The sequence below is a fragment of the Dama dama genome, chromosome 29, assembly GCF_033118175.1.
Source record: "Dama dama isolate Ldn47 chromosome 29, ASM3311817v1, whole genome shotgun sequence".
Taxonomy (NCBI): domain Eukaryota; kingdom Metazoa; phylum Chordata; class Mammalia; order Artiodactyla; family Cervidae; genus Dama; species Dama dama.
The window spans coordinates 59,791,199-59,810,424 of NC_083709.1; the positions used below are offsets into that span (position 1 = coordinate 59,791,199).

Here is a 19,226-nt window from a genome sequence, read left to right on the forward strand (position 1 = left end):
TTTACATCTATGTGTCTTTTGCTGTCTCGCATATAAGGGTCATCGTTACCATCTTTCTAAATTCCATATATATGCGTTAGTATACTGTATTGGTGTTTTTCTTTCTGACTTACTTCACTCTGTATAATAGGCTCCAGTTTCATCCACCTCATTAGAACTGATTCAAATGTATTCTTTTTAATGGCTGAGTAATATTCCACAGTGTATATGTACCACAGCTTTCTTATCCATTCATCTGCTGATGGGCATCTAGGTTGCTTCCATGTCCTGGCTATTATAAACAGTGTTGCGATGAACACTGGGGTGCACGTGTCTCTTTCAGATCTGGTTTCCTCAGTGTGTATGCCCAGCAGTGGGATTGCTGGCTCGTATGGCAGTTCTATTGCCAGTTTTTAAAGGAATCTCCACATTGTTCCCCATAGAGGCTGTACTAGTTTGCATTCCCACCAACAGCATGAAAGGGTTCCCTTTTCTCCACACCCTCTCCAGCATTTATTGTTGTAGACTTTTTGATAGCAGCCATTCTGACTGGCATGAAATGGTACCTCATTGTCGTTTTGATTTGCATTTCTCTGTAAATCACTAATTTTAAACATTCTCACACTTAAGTGTAAATTTGGTGAACTCAGATATTGGTTAGAATTTGTTATTATGATAAAAAAGCAACCATTATCACAGGAACTGAAAACATTGGCAGATCTAGGCATGGCTTGGGAGACAAAGGGTAGCCTGCATTCGTTGGTTATTCAAGTCAACTCTATAATTAACTACATCAAGCCTAACACCTTCCTCACACATTTTTTTTTTTTCCCTCTCTTCACCTCTATCACTGAAATCACAAGTTGGATGCACAGGAAATGGTTCTCTCGCTGAATAATGAACACGTTTGGATATAGAACACCGCTGAAAGAAATGAACGAACACTCTCTCACCTGGCCTCATGTCTGCATCGGTGGGACTCAGCATTCCCTCCTCAAAGCGGATGTCCATTCCTACATCCTCTGATAGCAGTCTGGAAAAAAAGAAAAAAAGCAAAGAGTGTAAAACACTGTGGGATTTCATTTTCTCTGAAAAGGAAGATTCCAAGATAGTATTTTCAATAAACCTAGTACACGTACTGAATTCACTGTAAGTGGCCCCAAATTAGAAAACAGACTTTCTGCAGTTACTGTGAGTGAGAGCCATGGACACAGCTTTTACTCTGTGCACATAGAGAGTCACTTCTCTCAGTTCACACAAGTAAACACACCTCACGAAATTCAAAAACAGGAAAAGTAAATAACTAATAAAATATATTTAAGGAGACATTTAACTTTTTTCTTTCCAACAAGAGATGTAATATATGCTCTGGAGTAAGGACAGACCTATCTTTGTATATGTATCTCTTCCTCTGTGTAAATATGAGCATACTACTTAAACTGCTATGGGTACAAGGAAGCATACTCTGCTGGTCTCTCTCTGTAAAATAGGGATATACCACCTCCCTCACTGAGCCGCTGAAAGATTAAGCAATGAATGGAAAGTGCCTGACATCCCTGAAGGGGTACCAACTATTAATATTGTCTCTCCTTTGAATATTTAAAAGTTCATTGTGAATTACACATTGGTGAAGATGGTTTTGGTCACGAGTTACTATCTTTTCTTTCTAATCAGTTTGGAACCTGGGACTGTTTATATTAGCCCATTTGGTAAGACTAGTGGAAGGGAACAGGCAAATAGTGAGGAAACTGTGGCAAATTTACATGCTTTTGTAGGAAGACTATTCTGTGATGTTGGAGAAGACTCTTGAGAGTCCCTTGGACAACTAGGAGATCCAAACAGTTCATCCTAAAGGAAATCAGTCCTGAATATTCATTGGAAGGACTGATGCTGAAGTTGAAACTCCAGTACTTTGGCCACCTGATGTGAAGAACTGACACATTTGAAAAGACCCTGATTCTGGGAAAGAGTGAAGGCAGGAGGAGGAGATGACAGAGGATGAGATGGTTGGATGGCATCACCAACTCAATGGACATGAGTTTGAGTAAACTCCAGGAGTTGGTGATGGAGGCCTGGCGTGCTGCAGTCCATGGGGTCACAAAGAGTCAGACATGACTGAGTGACTGAACTGAATTGAACCACTGTTCACAGTAAATTCCCCTTATTTTTATCTCCTGACCTTCATTCAGTACATCTGAATTTGTCCCCATTTGTCACAATTATATATTTTTCTTCTTGGGGGCTTTCATGTAATTTCTCTCATCTAAGGTAAATACCTCTGATGTAGGCACCCTTCTAAATTTAAACTTGATAAACTTTTGTGTTAAAGTCCTAAATTTAATCCCTCCCTCTCCCCCTCCCTCTCTTATTGCGACTCCTCTCCACCTCAGTCCAGGTCTACCACACATTTAAAGTTTGCTAACCTGGATGATCAATATTTTCAGGATCCAAGTTAAACCCCTGATTGTCAATAAAGCCTATGATGTAAACAAAATCCTATGTCCCTAGTGATAACTACTTGCTTCACTTAGTCAACAAATATGTACTGTGTGCCTACTCTGTGCTAAGGACACAGAAGACTGAAATAGACCTGCCCCATTCTTGTTGTGAAAATGGGATGATGGAGTTAAAATAATGATAACTGTTACCAACAACTCAGAGCTGCTCCTGAGAGAAGTAAATGCCTTCATCCTTACCTGTCAACCCTACAGACCTCTTCAAAAACATCAGGAGTTTCTTTTTCCACACACTTGCTATGGCTTCTGCCGTGTATGTTCTCTGAAATGAGTCCTGCAGCTTAGTTGAAAAGAGCGAGGGGTCAGCATGTGAGTCAAAGACAATAATGTAATGGCAGGAATAAGATAAGTCCTGCCAGAGAATCACTGCATTGGGAGGCAGCAAACTGAACTGTCCAGCAGTGGAGGTGGGAGTGGTGGGCAAAGAGAAGGCCTTCTAGGGGCCCTGGTTTTGAAAGACCTGGGACCCAGAGGGATATTTGTCTGGGTTTCGCATACTGCTGCAGTTTTCCAAATCTCCCTACAATGATGCCTTATCATCTGGGTGTGTTCTCCTTGACATCAGCCCTGTACTTCCTGTGACATAGCAAAATGCTGCTGAGAGCCATTACATTCAAATCTTAGCTCCATCCCTCACTGGGTCGTATGGCAAGTTATCTATCTTTCTGTGTCTCCATTCCCTCACCAATAAAAGAGACTGTGCAATGCCTAAAAATAATATTGAAAGAAAAAAATGTTGTCTCCTTTACTGAAGTTCCTCTTGCTGTCTATTGTAACTGCTTTCTCCATTAGCCTTGAAGCTTCATGAGGACAGAAACCGTATCTGTCTTCTTCACTATTATATCTCCAGCACCTGGTATAAACACCCGATAAATATGTGTTGGATTGAATTACTGAACTTGAACTTCCCTAAATGCACACGTACATGAGTCAACCTTAAACTCATGAGTTGCCTATGAGTCAACCTTAAAAAAAAAAGACATCATATCTACTTGCTTCAGAGGGTACATAAGGGTGCTGGCCATAGGTCCAATACGAAGTTCTGAAATAGATAGTATCCATCTTAAATTTTTGCAGGTTTTGTTGATGTTTCGAAGCTATGGGCAACATCATAGAATAATTGAAAGAGTCCTAGATATGAGGGTCTAGTTATGGGTTATAGTTCTACTGTTAGTACTGACAAGCTGATTAACCTTGAGAAAATGAACTACCTTTGTGATTTTAGAGGAAGATGATAAATACCCAACACTACAGGGACTGTGGAGAATAAACAGAATAAGGAAGCACTCTGAAAATTATAAAGCACCGACTACGTTTAAGGTATTATATCCCCTCACTTTAAACATAATGTAGGATCAGTGATTTAACTGAAGTATGTGTCATGGTTAGACAAAATATAATTAAATTTCCTAAAATTTGAGTATTAGCCCAGGTAAGGGTAAATTTCAGTGCTAAATACCGAGATCTACAGATCTCGGTAGAGACTGTAAGTGCCCCTGGATGCACTGAAGTTAGTAAAAGAGACCCTGTTAATGAGGTGCTTGAAAACCAAAAGTGGCATGCCCGAGGGAAGAGGAAAACTGAAGCTGTGATCAGGCAGTGATCAGAAGCCAGGGACGCACAAACCCACAGATATTACAGAAGGCCATGGGGACGGACTTTTTTAGGAAACCCCAGGAAAGAGAGAAGGAACACTGAACCAGAATAGCCTAGAGGCAAACCTGGGAGAAACCCAAGTTGCGGCTATTGTCAATACTACCACATTCATACATTAGGCCTATAAATATTTGTAGAAATAAAGCGGCCAAACAGAATAACTGGCAATGAAATAGCATGGACTTTTGCATCAGTAATGGAAGCCTCTCAGGATCAGTTGGGTAACTAATCAATCCATCGTGAAGGTAAGTATTTTACTGTATCCATCGGTAGTCACTACTTATTTTGGGGTTTTCTGCATACAGCACGGAGGTACCAAACATGTTGGGGGGAGTTGTAAACACAAGACTGACTCTACTGTGGCCATCCTCTCCAAAAGATGCTTAGCTCCACATCTCCATCTAGAGGATGGATCCGGAATTGTTTGTTTGCTGGGTGGTTTTACAAACATCACTGATCTTCATCAAACAGTCCTGGCTCTCCACCTTTTGCACACGTGGTAGAAGTGTACTTCCCTTCTCTCTTTGTTTCTTAATGAGTCTTGCTAACGGTTTGTCAATTTTGTTTATTTTTTCAAAAAGCAAGCTTTTAGCTTTGTTGATTTTTGCTATGGTCTCTTTAGTTTCTATTGCATTTATTTCTGCCTTAATTTTTAAGATTTCTTTCCTTCTGCTAACCCTGGGGTTCTTCATTTCTTCCTTCTCTAATTGCTTTAGGTGTAGAGTTAGGTTATTTATTTGGTTTTTTTCTTGTTTCTTGATGTAAGCCTGTAATGCTATGAACCTTCCCCTTAGCACTGCTTTTACAGTGTCCCATAGGTTTTGGGTTGTTGTGTTTTCATTTTCATTCGTTTCTATACATATTTTGATTTCTTTTTTGATTTCTTCTATGATTTGTTGGTTATTCAGAAGCGTGTTATTTAGCCTCCATGTGTTTGAATTTTTAACAATTTTTTTCCTGTAATTGAGATCTAATCTTACTGCACTGTGGTCAGAAAAGATGACTGGAATGATTTCAATTTTTTTGAATTTTCCAAGACTAGATTTATGGCCCAGGATGTGATCTATTCTGGAGAGGGTTCTGTGTGCACTTGAGAAAAAGGTGAAGTTGATTGTTTTGGGGTGAAATGTCCTATAGATATCAATTAGGTCTAGCTGGTCCATTGTGTCATTTAAGGTTTGTGTTTCCTTGTTAATTTTCTGTTTAGTTGATCTATCCATAGTTGTGAGTGGGGTATTAAAGTCTCCCACTATTATTGTGTTGCCATTAATTTCCTCTTTCATACTCGTTAGCGTTTGCCGTATATATTGTGGTGCTCCTATGTTGGGTGCATATATATTTATAATTGTTATATCTTCTTCTTGGATTGATCCTTTGATCATTATGTAGTGTCCTTCTTTGTCTCTTTTCACAGCCTTTATTTGAAAGTCTATTTTATCTGATATGAGTATTGCGACTCCTGCTTTCTTTTGGTCTCCATTTGCATGAAATATTTTTTTCCAGCCCTTCACTTTTAGTCTGTATGTGTCTCTTGTTTAGAGGTGGGTCTCTTGTAGGCAGCATATATAGGGGTCTTGTTTTTGTATCCATTCAGCCAATCTTTGTCTTTTGGTTGGGGCATTCAACCCATTTACATTTAAGGTAATTATTGATAGGTGTGGTCCCGTTGCCATTTACTTTGTTGTTTTGGGTTCACGTTTATACAACCTTTCTGCATTTCCTGTCTAGAGAAGATCCTTTAGCATTTGTTGAAGAGCTGGTTTGGTGGTGCTGAATTCTCTCAGCTTTTGCTTATCTGTAAAGTTTTTGAATTCTCCTTCATATCTGAATGAGATCCTTGCTGGATACAGTAATCTAGGTTGTAGGTTATTCTCTTTCATTACTTTCAGAACGTCCTGCCATTCCCTTCTGGCCTGGAGGATTTCTATTGATAGATCAGCTGTTATCCTTATGGGAATCCCTTTGTGTGTTATTTGTTGTTTCTCCCTTGCTGCTTTTAAGATTTGTTCTTTGTGTTTGATCTTTGTTAATTTGATTAATATGTGTCTTGGGGTGTTTCGCCTTGGGTTTATCCTGTTTGGGACTCTCTGGGTTTCTTGGACTTGGGTAAGTGGTGCTGGGAAAACTGGTCAACCACTTGTAAAAGAATGAAACTAGAACACTTTCTAACACCATACACAAAAATAAACTCAAAATGGATTAAAGATCTAAATGTAAGACCAGAAACTATAAAACTCCTAGAGGAGAACATAGGCAAAACACTCTCCGACATAAATCACAGCAAGATCCTCTATGACCCACCTCCCAGAATATTGGAAATAAAAGCAAAAATAAACAAATGGGACCTAATGAAACTTAAAAGCTTTTGCACTACAAAGGAAACTATAAGTAAGGTGAAAAGACAGCCCTCAGATTGGGAGAAAATAATAGCAAATGAAGAAACAGACAAAGGATTAATCTCAAAAATATACAAGCAACTCCTGAAGCTCAATTCCAGAAAAATAAATGACCCAATCAAAAAATGGGCCAAAGAACTAAACAGACATTTCTCCAAAGAAGACATACAGATGGCTAACAAACACATGAAAAGATGCTCAACATCACTCATTATTAGAGAAATGCAAATAAAAACCACAATGAGGTACCATTACACGCCAGTCAGGATGGCTGCTATCCAAAAGTCTACAAGCAATAAATGCTGGAGAGGGTGTGGAGAAAAGGGAACCCTCTTACACTGTTGGTGGGAATGCAAACTAGTACAGCCGCTATGGAAAACAGTGTGGAGATTTCTTAAAAAACTGGAAATAGAACTGCCATATGACCCAGCAATCCCACTTCTGGGCATACACACTGAGGAAACCAGATCTGAAAGAGACACGTGCACCCCAATGTTCATCGCAGCACTGTTTATAATAGCCAGGACATGGAAGCAACCTAGATGCCCATCAGCAGATGAATGGATAAGGAAGCTGTGGTACATATACACCATAGAATATTACTCAGCCATTAAAAAGAATACATTTGAACCAGTCCTAATGAGATGGATGAAGCTGGAGCCCCTTATACAGAGTGAAGTAAGCCAGAAAGATAAAGAACATTACAGCATACTAACACATATATATGGAATTTAGAAAGATGGTAACGATAACCCTATATGCAAAACAGAAAAAGAGACACAGAAATACAGAACAGACTTTTGAGCTCTCTGGGAGAAGACGAGGGTGGGATGTTTCGAGAGGAATCGGGTGGAGAGGGAGGTGGGAGCGGGGATTGGGATGGGGAAGACGTGTAAATCCATGGCTGATTCATATCAATGTATGACAAAACCCACTGAAAAAAAAAAAAAAAAAAAAAAGAAGTGTACTTCCCTGTCCTCGTCTGAAATTAGGGTGTGCATGTGACTTGCTCTGACAAATGAAATGGTGGCCGAAGTGGCAGGTTTCACTTCTAGGAAGAATCAGGAGAAAGCATGGGTGCCACGCACTGTTCCCCACCTTGGTGCCTATGGAGGAGCTCAGCCCGATGTCTGTGAGGAGCAGAGCCTCTGCTAAACAAAGCTCACTGGATATATGAGCAAGAAAGAATTTTTTGTTTTGTCTTACCCAGAGATATTGGGTTTCTTTGTTACCACATGCTAATCCAACGCATTCTGAGCAGTACTACTGTTTATTCCGATCTTTATTGCTTGTTTTAAAGGGAGAATCTGACTCATGCTGTGCCCTGATTTCCCAACCCATTTCCCACACTCTCAGCCCAGGCTCAGGCTGATGGACACATCTTCCTGTCTAGGTCGCTAAAACATAAAAGAACACTTTAAAAGATGAGGACAAAGCTCAGAAGAGCATCAAATGCTTTCAAGTATCCTATAAACTTGAATATTAACATACTACTTTTATGGGTTTTTCACAGTCACCTAGCCCTTGTCAATTTACTTAATACTTTTATTTTTTTTTAAAATACTTTTATTTAAATTGACCTATTCAAGTTTGCTCCGAAAGAAAGATTTGTATCACTACACATGGAAACTTACCTAAAAGAAATAGTCGCCTAAGTTTAATCAGAATAAAACAGTGCTATTAAATTCAAGGTAGAAGCCCTTGAGCTGTCACTCTGAGACTTTATTTGCTAAAAAGAAGAGATTAGAAAGTGTCTGACAAGGTGTAATGTCATTTATCATCATAAATACAAAGAAATGCTATGTAAGATAGAACACTCTAAAAGTAATCAATACATTTCCAAACTTGAAAGAGACCAAGGGAAATTCCAGGTGCCAGAAATGAACAGTTATTCTAGAAAGCTGGTGAAAGGCAGTCTGCAGCATTCTGGACTGGACATAGGCCTTAGGGCCCCACAGGAGAAGTGACCTCCAGGTGCTAGAAGAAAGACCTAGATCTGAACTTCCACATAAGGCCATGCTCCCTAAAGAACCACCCTGTTAATGAAAAGAGAGTGAGAACAAACTCTATCCTCTGGCCTCAGAAAGCACAGTCTGCCTGGAGTCTTGGGTGGAAAATAAAAAGCAACCAGTGAAAATTAGACACACTATTTGTATGCCAAGTGTGTCTGATTTATATTACCTGAATGATGTAGCAAACCCAAGTCAAGAGATTAAAATTAAAATTCACCTAGGACCATTAAAAGCCTAGATTCCCAGGGTTCCAGGAGAATCAAATATGAAACTACTTGGCAGCGCTACTTTCACTAACTAGGATTCACTGGAAATCCTCTTAGGAGAAAGTTAAAAACCGTCTAAAAGATGAACTCACACCAACACCCCCAACCCACACCCCCTAAGCTACAAATTACACTAGGGAAAAACAATATGAAAAATTGACAGATGCGGCAAACAGAAGAACTAGCAATAAAGTCTTTTAATAAATGAATAATATGAAAGATTATAATAATAATTTTTAAATCTTCATGGTGTTAAAGCACTGAGATTTGGGGTTGTCTGTCATAGCAGGTAACGTCATTTACCCTGAGTAGCCATGCTGCTTAAAAAAGGAACATCTAAAAATAATAATGCAGAAGTGTTGATGATAAAGTGTTATAAAAAGAAATATCAGAAAAACATTAGCCACAGGAAGCAGGTGTCACAAAATTAGTATCAAACAAAATAGACTTTGGGCAGAAAAGTATTATTAAGGGTTAAGAAAGTTAATACTTTATGATAAAAGGAGTAATTTCTCAGAAGATATATTGATCCAGAGTCAATATGCTTTTAACAACATAAGCCAAAAAAAAGTCAAGTATAAATTATAAGGAGAAATTGGGAGAAGGTGAGGGTGGGATATTTCAAAAGAACAGCATGTATACTATCTATGGTGAAACAGATCACCAGCCCAGGTGGGATGCATGAGACAAGTGTTCGGGCCTGGTGCACTGGGAAGACCCAGGGGAATCGGGTGGAGAGGGAGGTGGGAGGGGGGATCGGGATGGGGAATACGTGTAAATCTATGGCTGATTCATATCAATGTATGACAAAACCCACTGAAATGTTGTGAAGTAATTAGCCTCCAACTAATAAAAAAAAAAAAAGTAAAAAAAAAAAAACATAAATTATAAGGAGAAATTGATTTCATGGGGGAACTTGAATATGTCTCAAGAATTTATAAAGCTGAAAAAAATGCATAAAGATACAGAAGATCTGAACAAAGTACTAACACAGCTTAATCTAATGGACAGATCTGCATTCAAGAAAATTACACATCTTTTTAACTCATTAAAATTGTATAAAATGTCATGTAAAATACCAAAAGTCAATATTAGTTAGTGTTAGTCACTCAATCATGTCCGACTCTTTGTGACCCCACTGACAATAGCCCACCAGGCTCCTCTGTCCATGAAATTCTCCAGGTAAGAATACTGGAGTGGGTAGCCATTCCCTTCTCCAGGGGATATTACTGACCTAGGGATCAAACCCAGGTCTCCTGCATTGCAGGCGGATTCTTTACCATCTGAGCCACTATACTGCATGTACTTTATTTTTTGACTTCAGGATGACATATAAGAAATCAATTATAAAAGACTGGAAACTGGAGAACACATTTTTAAGTTGTTGAACAATAAAGCAAGACGTATCAAAACTTGTGAAAGCAGCTAAAGAAATTCCTAGAGTAAAATAAATAGCCTTGAACTCAAATATTAGAAAATAAAATGAATGAATTAGCTAAGGGCTCAACTCAATCCAGGAAGTTAGAAAAAGAACCATGCTCTTAGGTAACTTCATGCTATTTATACTAAATGTGGGCACCCATCTCATCACAAACACCACCAAGTGGGGGACAGTGACATAAATGGAATTCTTCAATTTGAGAATGCATCCCATTTCTATTAGAAGAATTTGTATTACCAGATTTTGTGTTTCTGGTCCTTACTTCTTCATAAAGAAACCAGCATGCTGTGGAGCAAGGCAGTCCTGACACCACAGAGTAAAAGACCAATCACAAAAGCAAAACTTTGGTACCTGGTTAAACCCACCCTTTTGCCTTTAGACCAGGTACAAAGGTGGAGAAGTCAATGGCACCCACTCCAGCACTCTTGCTTGGAAAATCCCATAGACGGAGGAGCCTGGTAGGCTGCGGTCCATGGGGTCGTGAACAGTCAGACACGACTGAGCGACTTCACATTCACTTTTCACTTTCATGCATTGGAGAAGGAAATGGCAACCCACTCCAGTGTTCTTGCCTGGAGAATCCCAGGGACGGGGGAGCCTGGTGGGCTGCCGTCTATGGGGTCGCACAGAGTCGGACACGACTGAAGCGGCTTAGCAGCAGCAGCAGCAGCAGGTACAAAGGTAAGACCATTCTCCATTGTATATCCTTCCAGCATTTCTGAAGCTGGAGGGATTTGTTGTAGGATGAGCCCTGTCCAAGACCAGGTTCTTTTTAACAGCAAATGAGCAGTGAACCAAGACTTCACTCACACACACACACACACACACACTCACACACACTCACACACACACTCACACACACACACGCGCGTGCGCACACACACACTCACACACACACATAGCACTTCTAGATGCTCTGGTTTCCTGACAGGTGTGCACACTCAGCAGCAGACAACACTGTTTCCAGGGAATCATCATTTTTATAAGACTGACCATTAAGAAATACAGCTCCATAAAAATAGGGTAGCAGGCTAAGATGTTAATTGTTCTTTAGAAAAATACTGAATAGTTATGCGTATTTATTTTGGGAAATGATTACATAAAGAGAAAGTTCTTTTGTGACACAGTTCCTAAAATTCTGGTTTCCTTCTAGTCAAATAAGACACACTGGGCTGGTAAGGTTGCTTTCTCTAGGCGTGGAGATAAAATGAAAAAAGAAGAAAACCTTTCACCAGGTGCTTGCCTGCCTTTGTTAAATACATAAATTAGCCCTTTAAAGACCAAGTGTTGGAGAGTTGCCATTTTAGGATCCCTGTCTGATAAACTGAAGTGAAGTGAAAGTCGTTCAGTCATGTCCAACTCTTTGTGACCCCATGGACTACATGGTCCATGGAATTCTCCAGGCCAGAATACTGGAGTGGGTAGCTTTTCCCTTCTCCAGGAGATCTTCCCAACCCAGGGATCAAACCCAGGTCTCCCGCATTGTAGGCAGATTCTTTACCAGCTGAGAGCCAAGGGAAGCCCAGGAATACTGGAGTGGGTGGCCGATCCCTTCTCCAGGGGATCTTCCCGACCCAGGAACCAAACCAGAGTCTCCTCCATTGCAGGCGGATTCTTTACCAACTGAACTTTCGGGGCAGTCTGATAAAGGAGGCAGCGCAATTTAAGGTAAGGGTACATGCTACTCTGCACGCCCCAGAGCTCCTACCACATTCCTCAACTGGGGGTAGGACAGGCTGCACTGGGGATCACACACAGCTTAATCAAGCTGATACTCAGGAAAGCATGGGAGCTTAGGAAGCTGAGTGTGAGCTCATGAAATGAGGTTCCTGCCAACAACTGGCTACCCCATGGGACCTCACTCACCCCAGAACACATAAGTGTGGTGACTCCTATAAGCCAGTCAGCTGAGGGCAGATAAGGAAGGGAGAACAGGGAAAGGAGAAGACAGAAAACGAAAGGAAGAGAAGCGCTTGGCACTCACCCAGTTACTACCTTCTCTAGGGATTTGCAAAACCCCACAAACCACAGCCATCTGTTCTCAGATTCTCAGAGGAGGCAGACATAATATGGTCTCCTAACTCAGAGTTGAATTCTCAGAATAGGCAGGTAGCAAAAATCACTTGTCATCCAAACGACCCTTGAATTATAGCATATGTCGTTGTGTATAAAATCCTTTGTAGTAGCCTTATGAGCACTACCATTTAAGGAACACTGAGGAGGAATAGAAGGAAAGCCTAAATATCATTTAAAACCTTTGCTTTTTAGATAATAATTAGATCCTTGGCTGTGAACGGGGCTACATGGAGAATTCTACCTCTTGCCTGCAGGGTATAGATTAGTCCCATTTCCACATTTTTTCTAAAACCTTAAGACATCAATAATGTAATTGTTGTTAAGAAGATTAATTTAACTCATGTAATCTCACATTGGTGAGGGGCATATACTTGTTTCTGAAGCCAATCTACAGTTCACAACTTGGATGACTCATAAGCATTTTGAATTCAACATGTACAAGACTGAATTCAGCACTTCCTTTTACACAGGTCTGCTACAGCCTACATTCCCTGTGGTGGTTTTAAAAAATATGCATGAATTCTCTGACATTCTTCTTAGAAGTTGGAGCCTAATCCTCCTTTCCTTAAGTGTGGACTGAACTTAGTGACTTGCTTTTAAAGAATGGAATAAGGTAGAAGTGACAGTGTGTGTTCTAAGACTAGGTCCCAAGAAGCACATGCCTTGCTTCTTCTCTGGTCTGTCTTGGATTGCTCACCCTGGGAGAAGCCTGCTGCCGCCACATCCAGAGTATGCTCAAGCATGTAGTGAGGAACTGAGCCTTCCTACAAAAATCCAGGCAGGAACTGAGGTCTCCTGCCAACAGCCATGTGAGGGGCTCACCTTGGAAGCAGGTCCTCCAGCCCCAGTCAAGTCTTCAGATGACTGATGTCTCAATAGCAACTTCGTAAGAGACCCTGAGCCAGAACCACTATCTAATCTGCTCTTTAATTCCTGATATAGAAACCATGAGAGAATAAATGTTTGTTGTTTTAAGGTAAATTTTGAGATAATTTATTACATGGTAATAGTCAGCTAACATTTGCCCATCCCAGTGACTGTCCCTACTGATCACCTGAGCTCCCAGCCCCCCAAATGAGCATTCATTCTTCTTTTCCTTCTTTTTCTATCATTTCTTCCCAATCCAGTTGACCAGCCTGACAACCCAGTCTTATATATTGGCCTCATCTTTTCCTCTTTACTTTCACTGCTACGATCTTAGTTCATTTTTTTCCTAGCAGAAACCTGTTGCTGTTTTCACTCCCCACCCCCTCTACATTGCTCAGTATCCAACCTTCTCAATCTAACCTTGATTCAGTCCTTTCACATCCCCATTGCCTCAAGGGAAGGGTCCTGGCTCCAGAGTGTGGCTCACGAGGCTTCAGGGTCTGGCTTCCCAGGATACAGCCAAGCTTCCTCTCCCCTCAGACACTCCCCATCTTGGCCATTGTCCATTCCCTACTTGGCCCTTGCTTGTAATCTACAACTCAGCTTAGACATCTCGGCCACAGAGCTCATCCCCAACCTGCACAGTTAGGTCAAGTTCCACAGTACCCTGAGCTCACATCAAATGGATATTTTTCATGATTTACAACAATCGGTTGCTAACTTGTCTGCCCTACCTTCCACACTCATGACCACTCTTGTTCCCCAACTCCACACTTACACATAGAGGTCCTTGAGGGCAGGCTCTCCCAGTGCTTAGCATGTATAATTGACAAAGGGCCTAGCATGTGGTGGAGGTGAATAACTAGCTATTGCATAAACACTCTTATTCAGAGATGTGAGGGTGCCCTGGTCTTCTAGCAAAGTTTTCCTCATAAGGTCTTATCACATAACGGAACTCGACCACCAAAATTCTCTACCAACAAATCACCTTTCATAACAAGTTAAACTTTCTTCAAAACATAATTCAGACAAATGTTTACATATATCCCCCTCCTCTTAAGCCTTCCTCCCACACCATCTCACCCCTCTAGATAGCTAGTACAATGGAAATATACAATATTATAAAAAGCAATTTTTAAAAAATTAAACACAAAAACATAGCTCAGAAATGTGGATGATTCTTACAACAGTGATTATCACAGAAGAGCAATTGCTCTAAACATAATTAGGTGAAGTTCAGTGTACAGTTTACAGTACTTTCTCCCACAGTGATAAAAATACCTCTCTGATGCTATTAGAGGCAACCTGGGGTATGGGGAAGGTGGGGGAGCAGGCATGCTAAATAAGGATGAGGTTTTTGTGAAATGAAGAGGAAGAGAAATGGAAATTTCTGTTTGTCTTCAGAAATGCAGTTTTCAGGGCCAGAGTCAGCAGCTTCTGGAGGTTGACCAAGTGTCCAGAGTCTGAGCACGGACTCCAGAAACCCTGCCCGTCCTCCTCACCAGCAGCTCAGCACCACCTGGGAGTTCTCATTTGTGCAAATGAGTCTATAGATACCTCCCCCACGCTCCCCTCCCACTTGAGGAGATCTGTTCATGAGGATTCCTCTCCCCTGCAATGCAATGGCCTCACTGCCTTGGTTTTACTTCCCCTTAGTCACTCAAGAGTGTGGACAGTCTGGCACCAGAAATATGAACAACAGGAGCCCAAAGAGATACTCTTTCGACTGCCGCTCAAGCAGTTATATTTGTTGATCCCTAGGGTGTGGCAGGGGATTACGTCTTTGACTTCTCCAGAGCTGCTGCTGCTAAGCTGCTAAGTCACTTCAGTCGTGACTCTGTGTGACCCCACAGACGGCAGCCCACCAGGCGCACTGTCCCTAGGATTCTCCAGGCAAGAACACTGGAGTGGGTTGTCATTTCCTTCTCCAGTGCATGAAAGTGAAAAGTGAAAGTGAAGTTGCTCAGTCGTGTCCGACTCTTTGTGACCCCATGGACTGCAGCCTACCAGGCTCCTCCATCCATGGGATTTTCCAGGCAAGAGTACTGGAGTGGGTTGCCATTGCCTTCTCCAGATCTAGGGTCAGCAAAATTTCTGTCAAGGCCCAGATACTAAATTTGTTAGGTTTTGCAAGTCATACGGTCTCTGTCACAAACTACTCAACTGTGCTGTAGCACAAAAACAGCCATAAAACATGCAAATGAGGGGGTGTGGCTGTGTTCCAATAAAACTAGGTAGAAAAATAAGTGCCCAACTAGATTTGGCCTGGAGGCCATAGTTTGCTGACCCTCATTCTGTATGAAAACAATTTGAATAAAATTTCATTTCTCATAAGGGAACACTCCTACACTGTTGGTGGGAATGTAAACTGATGCAGCCACTAGGGAGAACAGTGTGAAGGCTTCTTAAAAACTAAAAATAACATTTCTACAGATGGCCAAAAGGCATATGAAAAGATGCTCATCATCACTAATTACTAGAGAAATGCAAATCAAAACTACCATGAAGTACCACCTCACACCAGTCAGAATGGCCATCATTAAAAAGTCTACAAATAACAAATGATAGAGAGGGTGTGGGGAAAAGGGAACCCTCTACACTGTTGGTGAGAAGGTAAGCTGGTGCAGCCACTGTGGAAACAAGTATGGAGATTCTTCAGAAACTAAAAATAGAATTACCACTTGATTCAGCAATCTCACTCCTGGGCATGTATCCACACAAAACTATAACTCAGAAAGATACATACAATTCTATGTTCATAGAAGTACTATTCACAATAGCCAAGACATGGAAACAATCTAAATATCCATCAACAGATGAAGGGATAAAGAAGACGTGGTACACATTATATAATGGAATACTACTCAGCCATAAAAAAGGACGAAATAATAACATTTGCAGTAACATGGATGCAACTAGAGATTATCATACTGAATGAAGTAAGTCAGAAAGAAAAAGACAAATACCGTGTGATATCATTTATATGTGGAATCTAAAATATGACACAAATGAACATATCTGTAAAAGAGAAACAGAATCACAGAGAACAGATTGGTAGTCTTCAGGGGGGAGGGGTTTGAGGGATGGGTGGAATTGGAGGTTGGGGTTAGCAGATGTAAGCTTTTATACATAAAGTGGATAAACAACAAGGTCCTATTGTATAGCACAAAGCTATATTCCATATTCTATGATGAACCATAATGAAAAGAATTTAAAAAAGAATGTATAAATTGAATGTAAATGTAAAATTGAATCATTTGCTATACAGTAGTAACTAACAAGGAGAAGGAAATAGCAACCCACTCCAGTATTCTTGCCTAGAGAATCCCAGGGACAGAGGAGCCTGGTGGGCTGCTGTCTGTGGGGTCGCACAGAGTTGGATATGACTGAAGTGACTTAGCATTAGCAGCAGTAACTAACAAACACAACGATGTAAATAAACTGTACCTTGATTTCAAAAAAACAACTAAAACAGAGTTAGCATATGATCCAGCAATCCCACTCCTGGGATATATCCAGAAAAGACAGAAACTCTTATTTGAAAAGATACATGGACCTCAATGTTCATAGCAGCACTGTTTACAATGCTAAGACATGGAAACAATTCAAATGTCCATCAAAAGATGAATGGATAAAGAAGATGTGGTAAATATAAACAGTGGAATCTTAGCACTAAAAATGAGTGAAGTAATGTCATTTGCAGCAATATGGATGCAGCTAGAGATTATCATACTAAGTGAAGTCAGACAGAGAAGGAAAAATATCATATGATATCATTTATATGTGGAATCCTAAAAAATGATACAAATGAACTTACTTTCAAAACAGAGACAGCCTAGTAGACATAGAAAACAAATTTATGGTTACCAAAAAGGAAAGGAAGGGGGTTGGGGTAAATTAGGAATTTGGGTTAACAGATACTTATTACTCTATATGAAATAGATAAACAACAAGGACCTACTGTATAGCAAGCACAGCAAACTATAGTCAATATCTTATAATAATCTATAATAGGAAAGAATCTGATAAGGAATATACATTTTCCTTCCCTGGCAGCTCAGATGGTAAAGAATCTGCCTGCAATGCAGGAGACCCAGTTCTATCCCTGGGTTGGGAAGTTCCCCCAGAGAAGGGAATGGCAACCCACTCTAGTATTCTTGCCTAGAGAATTCCACGGACAAGCCATGAGATTGCCAAGAGGTGGACACAACTGAGAGCAACTAACACACATATATGAGTCGCTTTGCTATACACGTGAGACAAACACAACATCATAAATCAACTATGCCTCAATTTAAAACACACACACACACAAGCACCTTGGGAAGAAGTATCTAATCCAATCATTGAGAGTTTCTTGCCGTTTCTTTCTCAGGGAGATTGAATACTTTGTACCATTTTGCCCTCAGCTTTGAACCCAAGTTGTCTTCTCCACCAAATAGACTGAAGGAAATAAAGTCTAAATACAGTCGTGTCCAACCGTTTGTGACCTCATGGATTGTAGCCTGCCAAGCTTCCTCTGTCCATGGGATTTTCCAGGCAAGAATACTGGAGTGGGTTGCATTTCCTTCTCGAGGGGATCTTCCTGACCCAGGGATCAATCCCGCATCTCTTGCATCTCCTGCATTGGCAGGCAGATTCTTTACCACTGCACCACCTAGGAAGCCCATAGTCTAATTAGTACTTCACTAAAGGAATTTTCCCACTCAGTTCTTTTTGAAAACATATAAAGGATAATCTAAACATTCAACAGGTGAGTGATTAAATATAGCATGAAAGTCATCACTGCAAATCAATGCAAAAACTTTCTAAATGTATTGACAGGAATGGTAACTAAGATATATTTAATAAATAAATCACAAGGTGGTATTTGTTTAGAATGATATAACTTACATAAAGTCATGCACATTTATACATATTTTTAGGTATAGACAATATCTAGAAGGAATAGAAATATACTACTAATAGTGGCTATACACATGGAGTAATATAGGGAGAAAGGGACTTCTTACTTTTTATTTATTTACTTGTCTATGTTGTTTCAATTTTTAAAACACCAAGATGGGTAACACTTTAAAATGAAAATGAATTTAAATATAATAAGATTCCCTAAGAGTTTCTAGAAATTCTTACTTGAACAAATTCATTGATATTAGAAATAAGTGCTTAGATAGTAATAATTTCAGTTGTTTCTCAGTATCAATAGTAGACTGTCACAGCCCACTATCATATTATCAGGGTTTTGATGTTTTCCAAATTAAAGTAGGAAGCAGCAGGCACAGAAAGCGCATAGAAAACTGAATATTAACATCACTGAAAAAAGGCAGAGAAGTCAAGCCTTTGATAAGCTGATCTTGGCAGAGGGCCTGCTGCCCCCTCTGGCCACTTGTCTATCATATCCATTCATCCTCACCAGTATTTTCTGAAGGTCTGATCTCTGCAAGCCAGTGGGGATATTAAAGTAAATAAGCCACAGCCACTATCTGCTCCTCATGGTGACTGATGATTCTCTTTTGCAGTGGGTTGTTTTAAATCTATCAAATTCTGTTTTGCAGTCTATAGCTGCACTCTATCTCATAACAGTTTCTCTTTTCCAACCATCTATTCTTTCATTTTGGTTCCTCTTACTATCTCCTTATTTTTTTAGATTTGCTGTTTTTTGTTTTCCAGTTTTTAATTTTGTTCTTAAATTTTTTTTTCTGGGTTTTGAAAATTTTACTATTCTTTTTTTCTTTAAAGAAAAAAAACAACTCCTTGGTTTTATGTAGTATCTGTCTTTATATTTTATATCATTAAAATTAAAACTTTTTTGATAACATCCTTTTAAGGTATCATCTTCTGTTTTGTTTGTCAGATGAAGAAACTGGGGCAGAAAATAAACACACTTCCATCTGAATGGGCCAATGGTTGGGTCCTAAAGGGTCTGCTAGTATTCTGTGCCCCACAGAGACCCTGGGGGTCTGAGAGCAATGTCTGGCAGCCAGTATCCAGTGAGCTTTTGTTGAATAAACACATGG

At 40.1% G+C, this 19,226-nt stretch overlaps 1 protein-coding gene across 4 annotated transcripts in view; it reads right to left on the reverse strand.

The window, feature by feature from the left end:
* PRUNE2 (prune homolog 2 with BCH domain) overlaps positions 1-19,226 on the reverse strand; it is a 278,419-nt gene that overhangs the window by 41,851 nt on the left and 217,342 nt on the right. For all 4 annotated transcript variants that reach the window (XM_061132725.1, XM_061132724.1, XM_061132722.1 and 1 more), the window contains exon 10: positions 933-1,012. In XM_061132725.1, coding sequence (XP_060988708.1) covers positions 933-1,012 — 80 coding nt within the window. The remainder of the gene's footprint in view (positions 1-932; positions 1,013-19,226) is intronic.